The 24,818-nt window shown below is 44.4% G+C and overlaps 1 protein-coding gene across 2 annotated transcripts in view; it reads right to left on the bottom strand.

Annotated features, from left to right (window-relative positions):
• Nucleotides 1–24,818, bottom strand: part of olfm2a (olfactomedin 2a) — a 163,926-nt gene that overhangs the window by 12,451 nt on the left and 126,657 nt on the right. For both annotated transcript variants that reach the window (XM_046330590.1, XM_046330589.1), the window contains exon 2: nt 12,975–13,124. In XM_046330590.1, coding sequence (XP_046186546.1) covers nt 12,975–13,124 — 150 coding nt within the window. The remainder of the gene's footprint in view (nt 1–12,974; nt 13,125–24,818) is intronic.

Here is a 24,818-nt window from a genome sequence, read left to right on the forward strand (position 1 = left end):
TGCTATTGTTTGTACAGATGAACGTGGTACCTTCAGGCATTTGGAAATTGCTCCCAAGGATGAACCGGACTTGTGGAGGTCTACAACGTTTTTCTGTGTTCGGCTGATTTCTTTTGATTTTCCCATGATGTCAAGCAAAGAGGCACTGAGTTTGAAGGTAGGCTTTTAAATACATCCAGAGGTACACCTCCAATTGACTCAAATGATGTCAATTGGCCTATCAGAAGCTTCTAAAGCCATGACATTATTTTCTGGAATTTTCCAAGCTGTTTCAAGGCACAGTCAACTTAGTCTATGTAAACGTCTGACCCACTGCAATTGTGATACAGTTAATTATAAGTGAAGTAATCTGTCTGTAAACAATTGCTGGAAAAATGACTTGTGTCATGAACAAAGTAGATGTCCTAACTGACTTGCCAAAACTATAGTTCGTTAACCTCTTCAACCTATGGGGCGCTATTGCATTATTGGATTTAAAAAACGTGCCCGTTTTAAGCGCAATATTTTGTCACAAAAAGATGCTCGACTATGCATATAATTGACAGCTTTGGAAAGAAAACACTCTGACGTTTCCAAAACTGCAAAGATATTGTCTGTGAGTGCCACAGAACCAATGCTACAGGCGAAACCAAGATTACATTTCATACAGGAAGTGAGCCAGATTTTTGAGGCGCTGTGTTCCAATGTCTCCTTATATGGCTGTGAATGCACAAGGAATGAGCCTACACTTTCTGTCGTTTCCCAAAGGTGTTTGCAGCATTGTGACGTATTTGTAGGCATATCATTGGAAAATTGACCATAAGAGACTACATTTACCAGGTGTCCGCTCGGTGTCCTCCGTCGAAACTATTGCGTAATCTCCAGGTGCGTGCATTTTTCCATTTTGAACAGAGGCGAAACCAAACTGCCACGAGTGACTTATCATTGAATAGATATGTGAAAAACACCTTGAGGATTGATTCTAAACAACGTTTGCCATGTTTCTGTCGATATTATGGAGTTAATTTGGAAAAAAGTTTGCGTTGTAATGACTGAATTTTCGTTTTTTTTGGTAGCCAAACATGACGCAGAAAACGGAACGATTTCTCCTGCACAAATAATCTTTCAGGAAAAACTGAACATTTGCTATCAAACTGAGAGTCTCCTCATTGAAAACATCCAAAGTTCTTCAAAGGTAAATTATTTTATTTGAATGGTTTTCTGGTTTTTGTGAAAATGTTGCCTGCTGAAAGCTAACGCTAAATGCTAACGCTAGCTATCAATAGCTATCAATACTGTTACACAAATGCTTGTTTTGCTATGGTTGAGAAGCATATTTTTTTAAATCTGAGATGACAGTGTTGTTAACAAAAGGCTAAGCTTGAGAGCTAGCATAGTGATTTCATTTCATTTGCGATTTTCATGAATAGTTAACATTGTGTTATGCTAATGAGCTTGCGGATAGATTTACACAATCCTGGATACAGGTTTTTTTCTTAGCTAAACGTGACGCACAAAATGGAGCGATTTCTCCTAAACAAATAATCTTTCAGGAAAAACTGAACATTTGCTATCTAACTGAGAGTCTCCTCATTGAAAACATCAGAAGTTCTTCAAAGGTAAATTATTTTTATTTGAATGGTTTTCTGGTTTTTGTGAAAATGTTGCTTGCTGAATGCTAACGCTAAATGCTAACGCTAGCTATCAATAGCTATCAATACTGTTACACAAATGCTTGTTTTGCTATGGTTGAGAAGCATATTTTTGAAAATCTGAGATGACAGTGTTGTTAACAAAAGGCTAAGCTTGAGAGCTAGCATATTTATTTCATTTCATTTGCGATTTTCATGAATAGTTAATGTTGCGTTATGGTAATGAGCTTGAGGCTGTATTCACGATCCCGGATCCGGGATGGCTCGACGCAAGAAGTTAACAAGACATTTGTGGAGTAGTTAAAAAACTAGTTTTAATGACTCCAACCTAAGTGTATGTAAACTTCCGACTTCAACTGTAAGTCCCATGTCATTATTTTACATTATATGATATTATAGTATGAAGAATATAATTGAACAGATATCCAGTGGGCATATGAAGTGGCTATCTTGAGCGTAAAAATTATAATTTGCTACAGTAGACATATGCTTGATTTAGAGTTATTTGGCAACTTTAGCTGTGAATGATACAAACCTTAGAATGTCTTCAATCAAAACAAATATGGGCTGCAATGATGCGACAACAGGCTTTTGATGATTTGAGAAAGTTCCAAAAAGAACTTGAGCTTTGTTCTTTGCCTCAGGCTGCACACGCTGTTCTCTCATCTAGTGATCATAATTTCATCCTCCTCTTGTTAGTGGCAACCATCAAAACTCTGCTTTCACACAGGATTGCATATAGAAGGAATGAAGGAGCGAGAGGAGGAGATGGAAATGCACTGTGGTGAGATATTCTCTAGCTAAAGGTAATGTGTCAGCCTATTCATTATGAACATATAAAAAAAGGCCCTATTACTATGCTATTCCAAATCAAATACAAATTCACTATAATTGTAGGCTAACTCTGGAAGCCACCCGGCACAATCAATTAACCAATAGCATCGCCTAGGCCTATACGTTCTCTCACAGATTAATGGATAGACAGTTTGGAGCATAGCATAAGGTAACCAGACCATCCAGTATGCATAATACTACAGTCCAAACTCAAAGACGATTACTAGAATTTAGAGAATTTTGGAGTATTGGCTATGTATTGCACAATCGTTAATTTAATTATGTTCATATATAGGCCTATGGTATTCACAAGCTATAATAGTATGGGCGTTTTGAATGAATCAACACCTTAGAAAGTCCATTTTGATGGGTTCGGCTTTGAAACAACATCCACAACGAGCACAACGAGCACTCAGTTTCAACCTGCTGTTGAACTTCTTTCTTCAAATTGATCATGAGTTTTAAAAGCATGGGAGTATTTTGAATATAAGTGTTTGATGTAACTTTTGAATGCATTTGCATTGATGTTAGTGGTTAGAGGGACAACAGAGTCCTGAGTCCTGAGTCCTGCCATTAGGACCTGATGATCAAGTTAGTGAGTTGGGTACATGCATGTCCAGAGTGCATAAGAGGAGATTACTCAACAGTCAGATGGAATTATTATTACAATTATTATTATTGTATTTCAATTAACAAGGCACACCTGTTAATTGGAATGCATTCCAGGTGACTACCTCATGAAGCTGCTTGGGAGAATGCCAAAAGTGTACAAAGCTGTCATCAAGGCAAAGGGAGTCATCACAGCAAAGAATATATACTGTATATCAAAAATATATTTTGATTGAAAACTTTTTTTGGTTACTACATGATTACATATGTGTTATTTCATAGTTGTGATGTCTTATTCTACACTGTAGAAAACTATAGAAAAACCCTGGAATGAGAAGGTGTGTCCAAACTTTTGAATGGTACTGTACATACTATATACATTTTATGGACACAGTATATTATACAATAGTTACTTTTGTTTGTTTTTACTCCCATCCTTCAGCTACCCTCAACCCCTCCCATCTATCTCTAAAGACTATCCAGTCCCATCCTTCAGCTCTCCTCAACCACTCCCATCTATCTCTAAAGACTATCCAGTCCCATCCTTCAGCTCTCCTCAACCACTCCCATCTATCGCTAAAGACTATCCAGTCCCATCCTTCAGCTACCCTCAACCCCTCCCATGTATCTCTAAAGACTATCCAGTCCTATCCTTCAGCTACCCTCAACCCCTCCCATCTATCTCTAAAGACTATCCAGTCCCATCCTTCAGCTCTCCTCAACCACTCCCATCTATCTCTAAAGACTATCCAGTCCCATCCTTCAGCTCTCCTCAACCCCTCCCATCTATCTCTAAAGACTATCCAGTCCCATCCTTCAGCTCTCCTCAACTCCTCCCATCTATCTCTAAAGACTATCCAGTCCCATCCTTCAGTTCTCCTCAACCCCTCCCATCTATCTCTAAAGACTATCCAGTCCCATCCTTCAGCTCTCCTCAAACCCTCCCATCTATCTCTAAAGACTATCCAGTCCCATCCTTCAACTACCCTCAACCCCTCCCATCTATCTCTAAAGACTATCCAGTCCTATCCTTCAGCTCTCCTCAACCCCTCCCATCTATCTCTAAAGACTATCCTGTCCTATCCTTCAGCTCTTCGCAACCCATCCCATCTATCTCTAAAGACTTTCCAGTCCCATCCTTCAGCTCTCCTCAACCCCTCCCATCTATCTCTAAAGATGATCCAGTCCCATCCTTCAGCTCTCCTCAACCCCTACCATCTATCTCTAAAGACTATCCAGTCCCATCCTTCAGCTCTCCTCAACCCCTCCCATCTATCTCTAAAGACTATCCAGTCCCATCCTTCAGCTCTCCTCAACCCCTCCCATCTATCTCTAAAGACTATCCTGTCCTATCCTTCAGCTCAACCCATCCCATCTATCTCTAAAGACTTTCCAGTCCCATCCTTCAGCTCTCCTCAACCCCTCCCATCTATCTCTAAAGACGATCCAGTCCCATCCTTCAGCTCTCCTCAACCCCTACCATCTATCTCTAAAGACTATCCAGTCCCATCCTTCAGCTCTCCTCAACCCCTCCCATCTATCTCTAAAGACTATCCAGTCCCATCCTTCAGCTCTCCTCAACCCCTCCCATCTATCTCTAAAGACTATCCAGTCCCATCCTTCAGCTCTCCTCAACCCCTCCCATCTATCTCTAAAGACTATCCAGTCCCATCCTTCAGCTCTCCTCAACCCCTCCCATCTATCTCTAAAGACTATCCAGTCCTATCCTTCAGCTCTCCTCAACCCCTCCCATCTATCTCTAAAGACTATCCAGTCCCATCCTTCAGCTCTCCTTAACCCCTCCCATCTATCTCTAAAGACTATCCAGTCCTATCCTTCAGCTCTCCTCAACCCATCCCATCTATCTCTAAAGACTATCCAGTCCCATCCTTCAGCTCTCCTTAACCCCTCCCATCTATCTCTAAAGACTATCCAGTCCCATCATTCAGCTCTCCTTAACCCCTCCCATCTATCTCTAAAGACTATCCAGTCCCATCCTTCAGCTCTCCTCAACCCATCCCATCTATCTCTAAAGACTATCCAGTCCCATCCTTCAGCTCTCCTTAACCCCTCCCATCTATCTCTAAAGACTATCCAGTCCCATCATTCAGCTCTCCTTAACCCCTCCCATCTATCTCTAAAGACTATCCAGTCCCATCCCTCAGCTCTCCTTAACCCCTCCCATCTATCTCTAAAGACTATCCAGTCCTATCCTTCAGCTCTCCTTAACCCCTCCCATCTATCTCTAAAGACTATCCAGTCCCATCCTTCAGCTCTCCTCAACCCCTCCCATCTATCTCGAAAGACTATCCAGTCCCATTCTTCAGCTCTCCTCAACCCCTCCCATCTATCTCTAAAGACTATCCAGTCCCATCCTTCAGCTCTCCTCAACCCCTCCCATCTATCTCTAAAGACTATCCAGTCGCATCCTTCAGCTCTCCTCAACCCCTCCCATCTATCTCTAAAGACTATCCAGTCCCATCCTTCAGCTCTCCTCAACCCCTCCCATCTATCTCTAAAGACTATCCAGTCCCATCCTTCAGCTCTCCTCAACCCCTCCCATCTATCTCTAAAGACTATCCAGTCCCATCCTTCAGCTCTCCTCAACCCCTCCCATCTATCTCTAAAGACGATCCAGTTTTGATTTCTATTTGCAATACATTTTTCAACTGTTCTGTCACAACGATTGTTACTGTGTTTGTGACTAATGACTGCCGGTGTGGCGGTAATATGGCCACCGCAACAGCCCTAACCATGACCATGGGTATGGAATTTGGACAACTTTACAAATGATGCTAGATATTGTGGCATTTTATTGTGGTGTTTTACCATCTCTGGATAGAATTGAACTTTGTACGGTACATTGTTAGCATATCCTTGGCTGTTTGTGGTGAAGATCAGGTCTAGTGCATTTTAAAAGAGGATGTGATATTGGATGACAGAGTGGCTCCATTCAGCCCACCTCCTCCTCCTCTGCTGGTATGCTGGGCGGGCGGCTCAGAGACAGAACCACTGACCCCTGGTGTCCTCAGTAGTCTGGCCTTTATTAGATAGGAGCGGTAGTCCTTCACAGCTGCTGTCTTACAAGCGCACACACACCATGCCCCCACACACGTTTGTGCATTCGTGTGTGTGTGTGTGTGTGTGTGGGCACAAATGTGTGTGTGTGTCAGTCAAAAACCTGAGCGGAGGAGACACACAGCGTGAGAGGAAGGGGAAAAGATGGCAATCAGTGTGAATGAGATCAGAGAATTCAGGTGTCTCATTGATCCACTGAGGCATCCACTGAGGCTTCCTCTTCTCTCAGCACCCTATCAATGTCGACCTTCCTATCTCTCTCTCTCCCTCTATCTTTTTCTCACCAATGGACTTCCCTCACCAGCCCTAACTCAATACTGCCTCCTGCCAGGCTCCAGTGGTCGAGTACGTAGAGCTGGAGATGTGTCTATGAGAAGTCTCACTCAGCAAGCTAAATGATTAGCCACAATACAACCACTGAAACCTCTGTCTCTTTGAGGAAGGAGGGAAGGAGGTGGAGAGATGGAGTCAGACTGACGCGCTCTCAGCATCTAGTTGTCGATCGATGCAACTGCAGAACAGCAGAGTCAACAACCACCTCTCTCTCTCTCCCCCTCTCTCTCTCCCCTTCTCCCTCGCTCTCTCTTTCTCTCTCTCAAAATTAAATTAAATTCAAGGGGCTTTATTGGCATGGGAAACATGTGTTAACATTGCCAAAGCAAGTGAGGTAGATAATATACAAGAGTGAAATAACCAATAACAATTAACAGTAAACATTACACATACAGAAGTTTCAAAACAATAAAGACATTACAAATGTCATATTATATATATATATATACAGTGTTGTAACAATGTACAAATGGTTAAAGTACACAAGGGAAAATAAATAAGCAGAAATGAGTGTAGAGAGATGGTGTAGAGAGTGTATGAGTGTAGAGAGATGGTGTAGAGAGTGTATGAGTGTAGAGAGATGGTGTAGAGAGTGTATTAGTGTAGAGAGATGCTGTAGAGAGTGTATGAGTGTAGAGAGATGGTGTAGAGAGTGTATTAGTGTAGAGAGATGCTGTAGAGAGTGTATGAGTGTAGAGAGATGGTGTAGAGAGTGTAGAGAGTGTAGAGAGATGGTGTAGAGAGTGTATGAGTGTAGAGAGATGGTGTAGAGAGTGTATGAGTGTAGAGAGATGGTGTAGAGAGTGTATGAGTGTAGAGAGATGGTGTAGAGAGTGTATGAGTGTAGAGAGATGGTGTAGAGAGTGTATGAGTGTAGAGAGATGGTGTAGAGAGTGTATGAGTGTAGAGAGATGGTGTAGAGAGTGTATGAGTGTAGAGAGATGGTGTAGAGAGTGTATGAGTGTAGAGAGATGGTGTAGAGAGTGTATTAGTGTAGAGAGATGCTGTAGAGAGTGTATGAGTGTAGAGAGATGGTGTAGAGAGTGTAGAGAGTGTAGAGAGATGGTGTAGAGAGTGTATGAGTGTAGAGAGATGGTGTAGAGAGTGTATGAGTGTAGAGAGATGGTGTAGAGAGTGTATTAGTGTAGAGAGATGCTGTAGAGAGTGTATGAGTGTAGAGAGATGGTGTAGAGAGTGTAGAGAGATGGTGTAGAGAGTGTATGAGTGTAGAGAGATGGTGTAGAGAGTGTATGAGTGTGGAGAGATGGTGTAGAGCGTGTATTAGTGTAGAGAGATGGTGTAGAGAGTGTATGAGTGTAGAGAGATGGTGTAGAGAGATGGTGTAGAGAGTGTGGGGAGATGGTGGAGAGAGAGTGTAGATAGATGGTGTATAGAGAGATGGTGTAGAGCGTGTATTAGTGTAGAGAGATGGTGTAGAGAGTGTATGAGTGTAGAGAGATGGTGTAGAGAGTGTATGAGTGTGGAGAGATGCGTGTATTAGTGTAGAGAGATGGTGTAGAGAGTGTATGAGTGTAGAGAGATGGTGTAGAGAGATGGTGTAGAGAGTGTGGGGAGATGGTGGAGAGAGAGTGTAGATAGATGGTGTATAGAGAGATGGTGTAGAGCGTGTATTAGTGTAGAGAGATGGTGTATAGAGAGATGGTGGAGAGAGATGGTGTATAGAGAGATGGTGGAGAGCGTGTATTAGTGTAGAGAGTGTATGAGTGTAGAGAGTGTATGAGTGTAGAGAGAGTTTTTTATTTTATTTTTTATTTTACCTTTATTTAACCAGGCAAGTGAGTTAAGAACAAATTCTTATTTTCAATGACGGCCTAGGAAAAGTGGGTTAACTGCCTGTTCAGGGGCAGAACGACAGATTTGTACCTTGTCAGCTCAGGGGTTTGAACTTGCAACCTACCGGTTATTAGTCCAACGCTCTAACCACTAGGCTACCCTGCCGCCCTGAGAGAGTGTAGAGAGATGGTGTAGAGAGTGTAGAGAGAATAGAGAGATGGTGTAGAGCAGGGGTGTCAAAGTCAAATGGACGGAGGGCCAAATAAAAAATTTAGCTACAAGCCGAGGGCCGGACTGTTCGAATGTTCATTGAAAATTTTTTAAATGACGCATATAGTCTAGTGAACCTAATTGAACCTACTGAAAACCTAACAAATATATTCCAATATGATCAGATAAATAAAGCAATATTTTCTTATGGCTCTGTCAGTAATCTTTAATTTTCAACAGACACAAAAGACAAATTTCCTTTATATAAAAATCCCCATAACATGAACATTAAATGAAAGAAACCGGTATTCAAGGCACCATCAGTAGCCTATATTTTCTATTTTAGCAAAAGTGGGCTAAATTTACTTCAAAGAAAAAAACAATAATAGCAATTTTCTATCATCCACTCAACTTGGTTTTAAATGCCTTCACTGTACTGTACATATCAGAGATGACACGATCCCGACCCTGCAGCTGCAAGTTCATTGCATTCAGATGACTCGTAATGTCACACAGAAAAGCCATTTCACACAGAAACATTTCGTCTCGGAGTTGTGTTGTGTCTTTCCCTTTGCTGTCCAAGAACAGACAAATCTCCTCACGAAGCTCGAAACATCTTTGAAGCACCTTTCCCTGGCTTAGCCATCGCACCTCTGTGTGATAAGGCAAATCACCATGCTCCGTTTCTAACTCCGTCAGAAATGCCTTGAACTGGCGGTGATTCAAACCTTTGGCTCTAATAAAGTTAACTGTGCGCGTGATGATGCTCATTACATGCTCCATTTTCAAGGCTTTACCGCACAACGCTTCCTGGTGTATGATACAATGATAAGCTGTCAGCTCACCTGTCGCGTTTTCCTCTTGCATCTTTTCCCGTATCTTCGCCACCAGTCCGCTCCTGTGTCCACACATCGCAGGTGCTCCGTCGGTTGTCAAACCCACGAGTTTTTCCCAAGGCAGCTCCATCTCATTTACACATCTTGACACCTCTTCATACAAATCATGCCCCGTAGTTGTGCCATGCATAGGACGTAAAGCCAAAAACTCCTCTGTCACGCTTAGGCTGGAGTCCACTCCGCGGATGAAAATTGACAACTGCGCAATGTCAGAAATGTCGGTGCTCTCATCCACAGCCAAGGAATATGCAATGAAATCTTTTCCCTTTTTCACAAGCTGCTCTTTTAGATTGATGGACAACTGGTCTACTCTCTCGGCAATGGTGTTTCTGCTCAGACTCACATTTAAAAAGAGTTGCCTTTTTTCTGGGCAAACTTCGTCACAAACTTTAATCATGCAGTTTTTGATGAAATCCCCCTCCGTAAATGGCCGGGCTGATTTAGCGATCTCTTCTGCCAAAATAAAACTGGCCTTGACAGCAGCCTGGCCTTGTGATTTGGCTTTTTTGAACAGAGCCTGTCGAGATTTGAGGCCTCGTTTTAATTCCTCTGCCTTTTGTAGCCTTTGTTCCATGTCCATATTCTTGTTTTTGTCCGCGTGTTTCGTTTCATAATGTCGTCTCAGATTATACTCTTTCAGTACCGCCACACTTTCTCCACACAGAAGACACACAGGTTTTCCAGCTACCTCCGTGAACAAATACTCCGACTCCCACCTTGTTTGAAACCCCCGGTTCTCAGTGTCCACCTTCCGTTTTGCCATTTTTGATGGGTATCTGAAAGTTAATTTTACTGTGATGCTGACAACTGCTGTGCCAATAAATATTGAAATGAAGCAGCCTACTGCTCGGTGCGTCACCGTTGCATTGTGGGAAATGTAGTATTGGTGCGTGTAAAAGATCTGCGGGCTGCCGGCTTGCTGCGGTCTGCGGGCCGGTTCTAATAACAAATCAAGATCATCCCAGGGGCCGTAAAAAACCTTCTCGCGGGCCGGATGTGGCCCGCGGGCCTTGACTCTGACATATGTGGTGTAGAGAAATGGTGTAGAGAGTGTATGAGTGTGGAGAGATGGTGTAGAGAGTGTTTGGGTGTGGAGAGATGGTGTAGAGAGTGTATGAGTGTAGAGAGATGCTGTAGAGAGTATGAGTGTAGAGAGATGGTGTAGAGAGTGTATGAGTGTAGAGAGTATGGGGAGATGGTGGAGAGAGTGTAGAGACTGTAGAGAGATGGTGTAGAGAGTGTATGAGTGTAGAGAGTATGGGGAGATGGTGTAGAGAGTGTATGAGTGTAGAGAGATGGCGTAGAGAGTGTAGAGAGATGGTGTAGAGAGTGTTTGGGTGTGGAGAGATGGTGTAGAGAGTGTAGAGAGATGGTGCAGATAGTGTAGAGAGTGTAGAGAGATGGTGTAGAGAGTGTAGAGAGATGGTGTAGAGAGTGTAGAGAGAATAGAGAGATGGTGTAGAGAGTGTAGAGCGATGGTGTAGAGAGTGTATGAGTGTGGAGAGATGCTATAGAGAGTGTATGAGTGTAGAGAGATGGTGTAGAGAGTGTATGAGTGAGGAGAGATGATGTAGAGAGTGTATGAGTGTAGAGAGTTGTTGTAGAGAGTGTATGAGTGTAGAGAGATGGTGTAGAGAGTGTAGAGAGTGTAGAGAGATGGTGTAGAGAGTGTAGAGAGATGGTGTAGAGAGTGTAGAGAGAATAGAGAGATGGTGTAGAGTGTAGAGCGATGGTGTAGAGAGTGTATGAGTGTGGAGAGATGGTGTAGAGAGTGTAGAGAGATGGTGCAAAGAGTGTATGAGTGTGGAGAGATGCTATAGAGAGTGTATGAGTGTAGAGAGATGGTGTAGAGAGTGTATGAGTGAGGAGAGATGATGTAGAGAGTGTATGAGTGTAGAGAGTTGTTGTAGAGAGTGTATGAGTGTAGAGAGATGGTGTAGAGAGTGTATGAGTGTGGAGAGATGGTGTAGTAAATGTATGAGTGTGGAGAGATGGTGTAGAGAGTGTATGAGTGTAGAGCGTATGGGGAGATGGTGGAGAGAGTGTAGAGACTGTAGAGAGATGGTGTAGAGAGTGTAGAGAGTATAGAGAGATGGTGTAGAGAGTGTAGAGAGATGGTGTAGAGTGTATGAGTGTGGAGAGATGGTGTAGAGAGTGTAGAGAGATGGTGTAGAGAGTGTATGAGTGTAGAGAAATGCTGTAGAGAGTGTATGAGTGTAGAGAGATGGTGTAGAGAGTGTATGAGTGTAGAGAGTATGGGGAGATGGTGGAGAGAGTGTAGAGACTGTAGAGAGATGGTATAGAGAGTGTATGAGTGTAGAGAGATGGGGGAGATGGTGTAGATGGTGAGTGTATGAGTGTAGGAGATGGTGTAGAGAGTGTATGAGTGTAGGAGAGATGGTGTAGGAGATGGTGTAGAGAGTAGATGAGTGTAGTGAGTGTGGTAGATGGTGTAGTGAGTGTATGAGTGTGGAGAAATAGAGAGTGTATGAGTGTGGAGAGAGAGCGTGGAGAGATGAGTGTGAGAGAGATGGTGTAGTGAGTGTATGAGTGTGGAGAGAGTGAGTGAGTGTGGAGAGAGTGTGGAGAGATGGTGTAGTGAGCGTATGAGTGTGGAGAGATGGTGAGTGTGGAGAGATGGTGTAGTGAGTGTATGAGTGTGTGAAGAAATGGTGTGAAGAAATGTTGTAGAGAGCGTATGAGTGTGGTGAGAGATGTATGAGTGTGGAGAGTGAGTGTATGAGTGTGAAGAAATGGTGTAGAGAGAGAGAGCGTATGAGTGTAGAGAGTGATGGTGTAGTGAGCGTATGAGTGTGGAGAGATGGTGTAGTGAGTGTATGAGTGTGGAGAGATGGTGTAGTGAGTGTATGAGTGTGGATAGATGGTGTAGAGAGTGTATGAGTGTAGAGAGATGGTGTAGAGAGTGTATGAGTGTAGAGAGCTGGTGTAGAGAGTGTATGAGTGTGGAGAGCTGGTGTAGAGAGTGTATGTGTGTGGAGAGCTGGTGTAGAGAGTGTATGAGTGTGGAGAGCTGGTGTAGAGAGTGTATTAGTGTATAGAGCTGGTGTAGAGAGTGTATGAGTGTGGAGAGATGGTGTGTTTGACAGTTTATTTCAGCTGACAATGTGTGTGAACAGTTCGAGTGCAGCTGCAGCAGTCGGCTGGCTGCTCCATTTACTGATCTGGTTCATATTCTTTTTCTTCACTGCTTTTTCTTGACTTTGTTTTTCAGCCTAATGGATCCAATTGGAACAACACTACAAGGCGAAGGCTCAATGAATCCAATCTTCATGGGTACCTGTTTCTCTCTCATGCTACTGCAATCGTTTTGACGAACAAAGTAAGTATTATGACACACACTGTTTGTATGCATGACTGATCAAACCTCAGCGGGATAGAGTGAGTGTGACTGTCATAGTGGGACTGTCATAGTGACTGTCATAATGTGACTGTTCATCTCTAAGAGTCTAATTGGTTTACAACAGAAGGAGCCAGAGTGTGGATTCGTTTCTATGCCTGCGTCGTGTGTATGCGTGCAGATTGTACCAGGCGTGGGTAACAAAATGTGTGAGTTGTTGACGGCTGTTACCTTCTCCATGAGCTGGCGGAGCTGCCGACTGCGTGGGTCTCGGTTACACATGTTCTGGGCCGGGGCCACCACTGTACAGATACACTTCCCATCTGCATCCTGAGCTGAACTGTAGATCTGCCAGCCCTCCTCTGGGCTAGGATAGAGAGCCTGCACGGAGACACAGAGAGAGAAGGGGGAGTTAGTGATAGAAAGAGAGAGGGGGAAAGAGAGCGGGGGAGAGAGAGAGGGGGAGAGGGGGGAGAGGGAGGGGTAGAGAGAGGGGTTCGGATGAAAGCGACATAGAAAGAGGAGATGGAGTCGGGGAGAGAGGGAAAGGTAGGGAGAGAGAATGGAATAGAGACAGATGCCGTAAAGAAAGGTAAGAAGGAGAAAGAGAGGAGAGGATGTAGAGAGAGAACAAGATAATGGGGGGAAGAGAGAGCGGGGCTTACAAAGTAGAGAAAGGGAGGTAGGGATCAAAGGGCTGTGTGAGAGGAGAGGATCTAATAAGTTTGGACACAGAGAGGAAATGGAACTGTATTGGGATCGATAGCGCTGCTCTTTACCAGAGCACCATTGAGGGGCTGAGAGGATGGATGTCTCTCTTAATAATCCAATCAGGAGAAGTAGTGTACACACACACACACACACACACATTGACATACTGTACAGAAACACACACCCATATTGACATACTGTACAGAAACACACACACACGCCTGTAAGAGTCACGTACACACACGCAAACATGGTTTTAGTATAACACACACACATATGGACACAAACCCCTCACACAGAATACAAAGTCAATTGTAATGAGAGAGAGAAGAGCAATGCAATTAAGGACACAAGCCCATCGAAAGTGGAGAGAAAGACGATCAGATTAGAATGGCTTGGGGGACAGACAAGAGGACTATGTGTTTGGAGTATAAAGTAGCAGCCACCCTGGGAGCCAATGTTCTCTCTCTCTCTCTCTCTCTCTCTCTCTCTCTCTCTCTCTCTCTCTCTCTCTCTCTCTCTCTCTCTCTCTCTCTCTCTCTCTCTCTCTCTCTCTCTCTCTCTCTCTCTCTCTCTCTCTCTCTCTCTCTCTCTCTCTCTCTCTCTCTCTCTCTCTCTCTCTCTCTTTCCCCCTCTCTCTCTCTGTGGATTTTAATGTATGCTGCCACAGCTCCCATCTAGATTCAGTACATTAACTCTAAATGATGACAGAAACATGATGGCAAACAGCAACAAGCAACATGACTTCTGATAAGTATTGTTACACATTCCCTTTTCAAGGTGCTTTGGGTGTCAATGTTATTCAAATAGGCAGTCGTATCTTTATGTCACAGTGGCCTGTCTAGCCGGTTACTGTGAGCAATATTCCTGTCTGTGCTCTTTATCATTCCACCTTTACATCGTCAAGTTGCACAGAGTTTCCTGCAGCTCAATCTCTCTATTCTCTAGTCTGAGGCTAATCTCTCTCTCTCTCCGTCTCTCTCGCTCTCTCCGTCTCTCTCTCCCTCCCTCTCTCCGTCTCTCTCCCCCTCCCTCTCTCCTTTCCCTTCCCTTCTCTCTGTCGGCTGCCTAAATGAGAATTAGGGTGGAGTGTGTGTGTGTGTGTCTGATCAGTCTGAGACACAGAGAGGAGAAGAGAGGGTTCTGGGGCATTACAGAGCGTGGCAGGCTTTAACTGGCTCCTCAATCTCAGACACATTTACTGGTTCAATCTCAGAACCATTAATTTGATTCTCTTCTTCATGCATGATCCTGTTTTATCTTCAAACACACTACTTACACTAGAAAAACACACTACTTACACTAGAAAAACACACTACTTACACTACATGAACAAAAGTATGTGGACACCTGCTCGCTGAACATTTCGTTCCATTCATATGGAGTTGGTCCCCCGTTTGCTGCAATAACATCCTCCACTCTTCTGGGAAGGCTTTCCACTAGATGTTGTAACATTGCTGCGGGAACTTGCTTCCATTCAGTCACAAAAGCAGTCGTGAGGTCGAGCACGGATGTTGGGCAATTTGGCCTGGTTCTCAGTCGCTGTTTCAGTTCCTCCCAAAGGTGTTTGATGGGGTTGAGGTCAGGGCTCTGTGCAGGGAAGCCAAGTTCTTCCACACTGATCTTAACAAATAATTTCTGTATGGAGCTCGCTTTGAGCACAGCGGAATTGTCATGCTGAAACAGAAAAGAGCCTTCCCAAAATGTTGCCACAAAGTTGGAAGCACAGAATCGTCTAGATTATCATTTCCATTCACTTGAACTTAGGGGCCAAGGCCAAACCATGAAACAGCCACAGACCATTAAACCTCCTCCACCAAACTTTACAGTTGGCACTATGTATTAGGGCAGGGAGCGTTCTCCTGGCATTTGCCAAACCCAGATTCGTCTGTCGGACTGCCAGATGGTGAAGAGAACGCGTTTACACTGCTCCAGGCTACAATGGCGGCAAGCTTTAAACCACTCCAGCCGACGCTTGGTATTGCACATGGTGATCTTGGGCTTGTGTGCGGCTGCTTGGCCATGGAAATGAAGCTCCCGAATGAACAGTTATTGTGCTGATGTTGCTTCCAGAGGCAGTTTGGAACTCAGTAGTGAGTGTTGAAACTGAGGACAGACAATTTTTACCTGCTTCAGCACTCGGCGGTCCCGTTCTGTGAGCTTGTGTGGCCTGCCACTTCGCAGCTGAGCCGTTGTTGCTCCTAGACGTTTCAACTTCACAATAGCAGCACTTGACCGGGGCAGCGCTAGCAGAGCAGAATCTTGACGAATGTACTTGTTGAAAGTCACTGAGTCACGTTGAAAGTCACTGAGCTCTTCAGTAAGGCCATTCCCCTGCCAATGTTTGAATATGGAGATTGCATGGCGGTGTGCTTGATTTCATACACCTGTCAGCAACGGGTGTGGCTGAAATTGCCAAATCCACTAATTTGAAGGGGTGTCCACATACTAACTACACCGGCCGCTAGAGTTCATCTTCCATCATGCGCATGTTGATTTTTTCCATCCACACCAGACGCGATCATCACACACAGGTTAAAATATCAAAATATCAAAACCAACATTGAAAAAACTATATTCATATCCTTCCTGTTTGGCCCTGTCTGGGGGTGTCATCAGATGAGGCCACAGTGTCTCCTGACCCCTCCTGTCTGACCCTCCAGTATTTATGCTGCAGTAGTTTATGTGTCGAGGGCTAGGGTCAGTTTGTTATATCTGGAGTACTTCTCCTGTCCTATCCGGTGTCCTGTGTGAATTTAAGTATGCTCTCTCTAATTCTCTCTTTCTCGCTTTCTTTCTCTCTCTCGGAGGACCTGAGCCCTATGACCATGCCTCAGGACTACCTGACGTGATGACTCCTTGCTGTCCCCAGTCCACCTGGCCGTGCTGCTGCTCCAGTTTCAACTGTTCTGTCTGTGATTATTATTATTTGACCATGCTGGTCATTTATGAACATTTGAACATCTTGGCCATGTTCTGTTATAATCTCCACCTGGCACAGCCAGAAGAGGACTGGCCACCCCACATAGCCTGGTTCCTCTCTAGGTTTCTTCCTAGGTTTTGGCCTTTCTAGGGAGTTTTTCCTAGCCACCGTGCTTCTACACCTGCATTGCTTGCTGTTTGGGGTTTTAGGCTGGGTTTCTGTACAGCACTTTGAGATATCAGATGATGTACGAATGGCTATATAAATACATTTGATTTGATATGGGGGCGTGTCAAACACATGAAACATTCATGGACATTTAGATATCTTGCTGTTGCTAGCAAATTTGTCCTGGGAGATTGTTATTTCACCTGAATTGCAGTTGTTCCTTTTCTTTGCAGGATCTTTGCAGGATCTTTGCATGATCTTTGCAGGATCTTTGCATGATCTTTGCAGGATCTTTGCAGGATCTTTGCAGGATCTTTGCATGATTTTGACCCGCAGTCGTACAAAATCACGTTTCTTTACTCCGACTATTAACACTAGAAAAGCTGGTCATCTAGCAATCCCGTTCTGAGCCAATGCATTCTAACAGTTTAATAAATACATTTCATTTATGCTATTGCAACAAAAATGATCCAAAATATGCTCTTGGAGTTTTTTTGTTTGTTATCTATGATTAATATCTCCTCGTTCATCATTCAAATACCCAGTTGGGGTTGGATGCTCCTGAACACCAATGAGTAGAATGGACATTAAGTGTCTCAATTAGAACCAACCATCTAGTTTAGCGCTTGGCTACACAGACATTACGCACGTTCCCGGCCTGAGTGGTGTGGCTGAAATGACTGAATAACATGCAGGTGTACATTTATTTTGCAAGGCTCGCGCACGCGACGTGGCCGGTGTGGTTTGCATGTTACTGATCCGTTCCTAATTTTCAAGTATTCCTCTGCCCAAATGTCAGATCAATTATAGGGCTGGGAAATGCCCGGGAACTCACAACACAATATTATCACGATACTTAGGCGCCGATACGATATATATTGTGATTCTCACAATTCTGTATGTATTGCAATTTGATACTGTGATTTTATTGCGTTTCAATGTTCCAAACATATTGCTCACCATATGTCTTCTGCAGAGGGACAAGAGGGAGCCATGAGAAAACGACTTGTGATCAGTCATGGAAATAAAAGTGCAGAAAACAAATTGATGATGGAGAAATACTGGAGTTTGGTGCAGGTACAGCCAATTAGTGAAAAAATGATATTGCGATATTGTCAAAAGGCCACAATACAATATATTGTCTGAGTAAATATCCTGATATGTAACTGTATCCATTTCCCCCCATCACTAGCAATAACACTACAAAGCAATGTTTCCCTCACTAAAAATGTATTTAAAGTAGGCCAATACTAACAAGCAAATATCTCGATATGAAACTGTATCCGTTTCTTCCCCCGTCACTAGTTATTAACACTACAAAGCAATATGCAAAACATTATGCGCAGTAATATTACACACAGCACATGATGCAGCCTACCATACATGCTCCAGCTGTATATAATCAGCCTAATGATCATGAAACGAATATGCAAAACATCTGGGGCAGCAACACATGTCCAACACATGTCCAACACATGTCCAACACATGTCCAACACATGTCCAACACATGTTCAACACATGTCCAACACATGTCCAACACATGTCCAACACATGTCCAACACATGTCCAACACATGTCCAACATATGTCCAACACATGTCCAACACATGTCCAACACATGTCCAACACATGTACAACACATGTCCAACACATGTCCAACACATGTACAACACATGTACAACACATGTACAACACATGTACAACACATGTACAACACATGTCCAACACATGTACAACACATGTACAACACATGTCCAACACATGTCCAACACATGTCCAACACATGTACAACACATGCTCCACCATTGCCCTCATATCCTCTTATCTTCACATCTTCACCCATACGGTGACTGTGTTCTCCAGCCAATTCACTGGTGCTAAGAAGGTTCTTGCAGAGAGAGACATCACCTGTTCATTAATGTTTCATAACACTGACTTTTCAATGAAGAGCTTATTCAAATCAGACCCAATTTCATCACCACCCACCTATTACTTCTGGAAGTAATTTCCCTCATCTCCCCGTAATGGCAGAGAAGGGAGTAGGTGGCTGCAGGGGGAGCAGAGGAAAGGAGAAGGAAACTGGGGGTAGAGGTGCAGCTGCGCTAATTTGTCTCGCAGCTTCAGGAGCGCAGATACTGTCGATATACGTGTATAAACACACACGCACGCACGCACGCACGCACGCACGCACGCACGCACGCACGCACGCACGCACACACACACACACACACACACACACACACACACACACACACACACACACACACACACACACACACACACACACACACACACACACACACACACACACACACACACACACACACACACACACACACACACACACAGGAGCTGCAGATCTATATCCATGTAAACATCAGCCCCCATAAGCAGCAGTAGTGGTGTGTAGGAATCTGATCTAAGTGAATTGACATTTTGTTACACAACACCCACTCATTTATGTAAATATGATTGTTATTAAATTCCCTCTCCCGGGACGAGAACAGGCACATTTACAATGGTTCATCTAGCATCTGTGCACACTCACACCATGCATGAATGCTCCCAGCCTCTCATTAGCATTTTAACAGCAATCTCCTGAGCATCAAGGGAACAGCTATAAGCTTCAAATGCCAAGCTTGAATAGTATCTGACTGACTGAGACAGACAGAGAGTTGAATGGAGAACTGTGTATGTAGTACAACATGTATGTTAACTTAGGCTTTAGGATAAAATACCTCTGAATCTACTGAATGTTCGGCAAGGTTTGTAGAGGCAGCAAAGCAAGTCCTGACTATAATCCTATTCTGCTACAGTCGACACAGTCACAGACAGATCCAGACGGGTGTTTGAGGAGAGGAGAGAGGTGCTGCTGGTGTCCCAGAAATGGCTCCATTAGGAGCTGCAGATGACATAGAATATGTAAAGCGGCAGATTTGGGGATGTCACAGTCAATGCTGCCATGCAGTCAATGCTGCCATGCGAAAGCCCATTAAAGGAGATGACAACGGTAATAAAAACAACGGGGGATTACAAATCAAATGGGGCTTAGTTTGTCAAATGAAAATTACATTGCTCTTAAGACGTCTGACCTCCACATGAATCATCACTAGGATCTCTCCTCTCTCCCCGGGCGTATCTATCAGACCTGGGTTCAAATAGTATTTGTTTTCTATTGAATGCTTGAATGGTGCTTGATTAAGGTCGCCTGGCATAATGGAACCAATGGAGGAAATCCCAAAGTGCAAATCCCACCCATCTGGCACTCCAGACAGGCTCAATTAAATACTCTAAGTTTTTGAAAGGTAACCAATACTATTTGAACCCGGGTCTGCCACACCACCACAGCACACCATCTTCTCCCCACCAGCCATCCTGCCATGCTAGATTGACAGAGAGATACTTAGAGAGTGAAGGAAGTAGAGAGAGACATGCGGTTAAAGAAAGGCTGACAGAGAAAATAGGAAAGGCTGACAGAGAAAATAGGAAAAAGGTCTAATTTCAGTGAGACGGAAGCAATTTCCTCTAGCTGCTGAGCCGGTGGCTTGTCTCTGTCTCTATCTCTGTCTCTATCTCTGCACAGTCAGAAGAGTGAGTGACACATTCAGTACCATACCTGCTGGAGGCGGGGAAGAGGAGTGGAGAGATGTGGAAATGAGAGATGAGGAGAGGTGAAATGAGGAGAGGTGGGGTGAGGAGAGAACTGGTGAGATGAGGAGAGATGAGGAGAGGTGAGATTAGGAGAGGAGAGATGGGGAGAGGTGAGATTAGGAGAGGTGAGATTAGGAGAGGACAGATGAGGAGAGGAAAGGTGAGATGAGGAGAGATGAGGAGAGTTGAGATGAGGAGAAGTGAGGAGAGGTGAAATGAGGAGAGGTGAGGTGAGGAGAGAACTGGTGAGATGAGGAGAGATGAGGAGAGGTGAAATGATGAGAGGAGAGATGAGGAGAGGTGAGATTAGGAGAGGAGAGATGAGGAGAGGAGAGGTGAAATTAGGAGAGGAGAGATGAGGAGAGGTGAGATGAGGAGATTTGAGATGAGGAGAGATGAGGAGAGTTGAGATGAGGAGAGGAGAGATGAGGAGAGGTGAGATGAGATGAGAAGAGTTGAGATGAGGAGAGTTGAGATGAGGAGAGGAGAGGTGAGGAGAGGTGAGATGAGATGAGGGAGAAGGCTGAATTCTTTGTGGCCATCACTGAGCTCACTCATCATTGAACTATGGGTGATTGTGTTTCTTTCTAACCTCTAAACATTGTCCTAAAGAGAAACAGTTAGCTGAGTTTAGATTGAGATTGAAGGAGCTGAGTGGATAAACAGATGAGTGATAAATGCTCAGACAAGTGATCAATGGTCAGGTGAATGACCAATCGGGAGGTAATCAATGGCCAAATAAGTAACCAATGATCAATCTTCTATCACAAACTGACCAATGACCATAAAGACTGATAAATTGAGAGCTCAACACACCTGTGGGTGATATCACAGTGTCTCTATCGTGGTGACCCAATCTCCTGCAGTACCACCACCCTGCCACTGGCATCTCTACCTCCTCAAACATCTACTATATCTCAACAGCTATCCACCGCCTCACCCATCAGTTCACAGCCAGCCTCATTACAAGTAGAGCCCCAACTAACTAACTACCGTGGGGATTAACCAATTAAGTGATCGCGGCTGGGCTACACTGCGGGCTCAAGCCTGCAGGATTGACTTCCTCCAGTGTTTCATTAGGCCGACCCTGGAGCGGAGCAGAGCAGAGCTGAGCGGAGCGCTGGAAAGCTGGGATAAATTAGATTATAAATCTACAGCTCCCCACTTTATGAGCGTGACGGGAAGTCTATTACAACTTTCATAAGCAGAGAGAGAGAGAGAGAGGGAGGAGGGGGGAAGAAGAGAGAGATTGGGTCTGAGAGAAGGGCAAGAGGGGATAAAAAGGGGCCTGAGAGAGGAAGATGAAGAAGAGAGACAACGAGTCAGAGAGGGAGTTGAAGGACAGATGAAAGAGAGAATAGGGGTCTCCAAGCCTGGAGTACAGTATTTGAGCGAAAGTGAGCAGTGAGTGTGTCTCTCTGCAAAGTGATGTAGCCTGCTTGGTGTTTCCGTCTTTAGCCGCTGCCTGCCGAGCGATGCCCACAGCCAGGCAGGAAACATCTGTCTCTATCTGCTGGGTTAAAAGATCACCTGAACCTCTCCCTCATTACCAGCCTGCCGTGATGAGCTAGTGTGTGTACACGCACGCACGCACGCACGCACGCACGCACGCACGCACGCACGCACACACACACACACACACACACACACACACACACACACACACACACACACACACACACACTCCTACCTCAAATGAGCAGTAGTCCCACAACCCCTGAATGCACGCAGGCCAGCTGCTGGTCTTAAATATAACTCAATGAAGAATCACACAATCACAGCAACACAGCAGCAGCAGGGCCCCTGGTCTCCCCATGCAGTCCAGAGTAAAACTGATTACCACAATCAGCACAGCATGGCTACTGGTCAATAATATGACTCATGAACTCATCACTCATCATTCTCTCCCTCCTCCCCCCGGTCCCTCTTTAAAAGGTCCCTATTGCTTCTACTCTCTATACGTACAGTATGTGCCTCTTGTGCCGATCTCCCTCCCTCCCTCTCTCTTGCTCTTGCTCTTGCTCCTGTCACATACTGCTGTTCTCAGTGGTAGGGCCTGAAGTGCTATTAAGGCACTTCAGTGGTCCTTCTGTAGCTCAGTTGGTAGAGCATGGCGCTTGTAACGCCAGGGTAGTGGGTTCGATCCCCGGGACCACCCATACGTAGAATGTATGCACACATGACTGTAAGTCGCTTTGGATAAAAGTGTCTGCTAAATGGCATATATTATTATTATTATATTAAGGCACGTGGCTTTGCTCCTGTCTATAAAATGGTGTCGGAGTGTAACTTGCCCTGCCCTTTCTTACCCTGACCAGCCTGGCACCAGGCCCTGGCACACCCATACAAAATTCCTAGTGAGGAACATGGGCCAACTTTACATCCTGTGTTAGTGAACTAACTCCTTATGAAATGAACATCCGCAACCATTGGTAAAGTAACGACAGGAAGAGAATACGATGAATAAAAACAATGCTCTCTTCACAGAACAGCGCAAACTGGCTCTAACCAGAATAGAAAGAGGTGTGGGAGGCCCCAGTGCACAACTGAGCAAGAGGACAAGTACATTAGAGTGTCTAGTTTGAGAATCAGACGCCTCACAAGTCCTCAACTGGCAGCTTCAATAAATGGTACCCGCAAAACACCAGTCTCAACGTCAACAGTGAAGAGGCGACTCCGGGATGCTGGCCTTCTAGGCAGAGTTCCTCTGTCCAGTGTCTGTGTTCTTTTGCCGTTCTTAATCTTTTATTGTTATTGGCCAGTCTGAGATATGTCTTATTTTTTTCAACTCTGCCTAGAAGGCCAGCATCTCAAGGTCGCCTCTTCACTGTTGACGCTGAGACTTGTGTTTTGCGGGTATTATTTAATGAAGATGACAGTTGAGTACTTGTGAGGTGTTTTTCAGCAAGACAGATCTTCCAAACTTGGGGGAGTGGTAATCTTTACCAAGGATCACCTTCAGTGTTCGGTTGTCTCCACCAAGTCTGTCCCCAAACAATTTGATTTGCTGGTTTTAAGCATTCAACTTTCAAATAGCTCTTTGTTGACTGTTGCTGGGCGTTATCGTCCATCATCAGCACCGGCCTGTACTCTCTCCTGGCCCCTTACACTAAGTCTGAATTTGTCCTGCTCGGTGACCTAAACTGGGACATGCTTAAACCACCTGACCAAGTCCTAAAGCAATGGGACTCCCTAAATATTTCTCAGATTATTACCAATCCCACAAGGTATGACTCCAAACCCCCAGAAAAGGCTACTCTCCTTGATGTTATCTGTAATGACCCTAGTTATCACTGTTTTACAGCCTGTGTTCGTAATGGCTGCTCAGTGAAATGATCTGTTCTGATTTGTCATAGATGCTTGCTAAAAAACTTTAATGAGCATGCTTGCCTTCATGAACTGGCCTCTATAAAATGGTATAGAATCAGCTTGATCCCCTCTGCCGAAGACTCTTGGACCTTCTTTTTAAAATATTTTCAGTGGTATTGTTAACAAACAAGTCCCCCATAAAGAAAACGAGAATTAAAAAGAGCACCTGGTTCAACCGTGATTTTGCAGAGTTACTCCACCTCAAGTATTGCATTTGGCGAAAGGCTCAGCACACGCATACTCAGGTTGACCGGCTCTCGTTCAGGCATATGAGAAATAAGTGCACTCAGGCTATCCGGAATGCCAAAGTTGGTTACTTTAAAGAGCAATTCCCTCTCTGTACGTGTAACCCCAAGAAGTTCTGGAAAATGGTTAAAGACCTGGAGAATAAACTCTCCTCCTCACAGCTGCCCATGTCCCTTAATGTTGATGATGTGATTGCTGACAAAAAGCAGATGGCTGAGCTCTTTAATCACCACTTCATTAAGTCAGGATTCCTATTTAACTCAGATATGCCTCCTTGCCCGTCCAACATTTCCTCATCTCCCACCCCTTCTAATGCGACTATCCCCAATGCTTCTCCCTATTTTCCCCCAGCCCAGCTACAAAGTTTCTCCCTGCAGGCAGTCACTGACTCCGAGGTGCTAAAGGAGCTCCTTAAACTCGACTCCGAAAAAACATCTGGTTCAGATGGCTTAGACCCTTTCTTCTTTAAGGTTGCTGCCCCTATCATCGCCAAGCCGATCTCTCCTTTCTGGGAAGGTTCCCATTGTTTGGATGGTAGCCACGGTTCGTCCTTTATTGAAAGGAGGAGATCAAGCTGATCCTAACTGTTATAGGCATATTTATATTTTACCCTGTTTATCAAAAGTGTTGGAAAAACTTGTCGATAATCAACTGACTGGCTTTCTTGATGTCTATAGTATTCTCTCGGGTATGCAATGTGGTGCTGCTATTTTTATTGACTTGGCCAAAGCTTTTGATACAGTAGACCATTCCATTCTTGTAGGCCGGCTAAGGAGTATTGAAGTCTCTGAGGGGTCTTTGGCCTGGTTTGTTAACTACCTCTCTCAAAGAGTGCAGTGTATAAAGCCAGAAAATCTGCTGTCTCAGCCACTTTCTGTCACCAAGGGAGAACCCCAAGGCTCGATCCTAGGCCCCAAGCCCTTCTCAATTTAAATCAACAACATAGCTCAGGCAGTAGGAAGCTCTCTTATCAATTTATATGAAGATGATACAGTCTTATACTTAAC

This window comes from Oncorhynchus gorbuscha, linkage group LG26 (genome assembly GCF_021184085.1).
Source record: "Oncorhynchus gorbuscha isolate QuinsamMale2020 ecotype Even-year linkage group LG26, OgorEven_v1.0, whole genome shotgun sequence".
NCBI classification, from domain to species: Eukaryota; Metazoa; Chordata; class Actinopteri; order Salmoniformes; family Salmonidae; genus Oncorhynchus; species Oncorhynchus gorbuscha.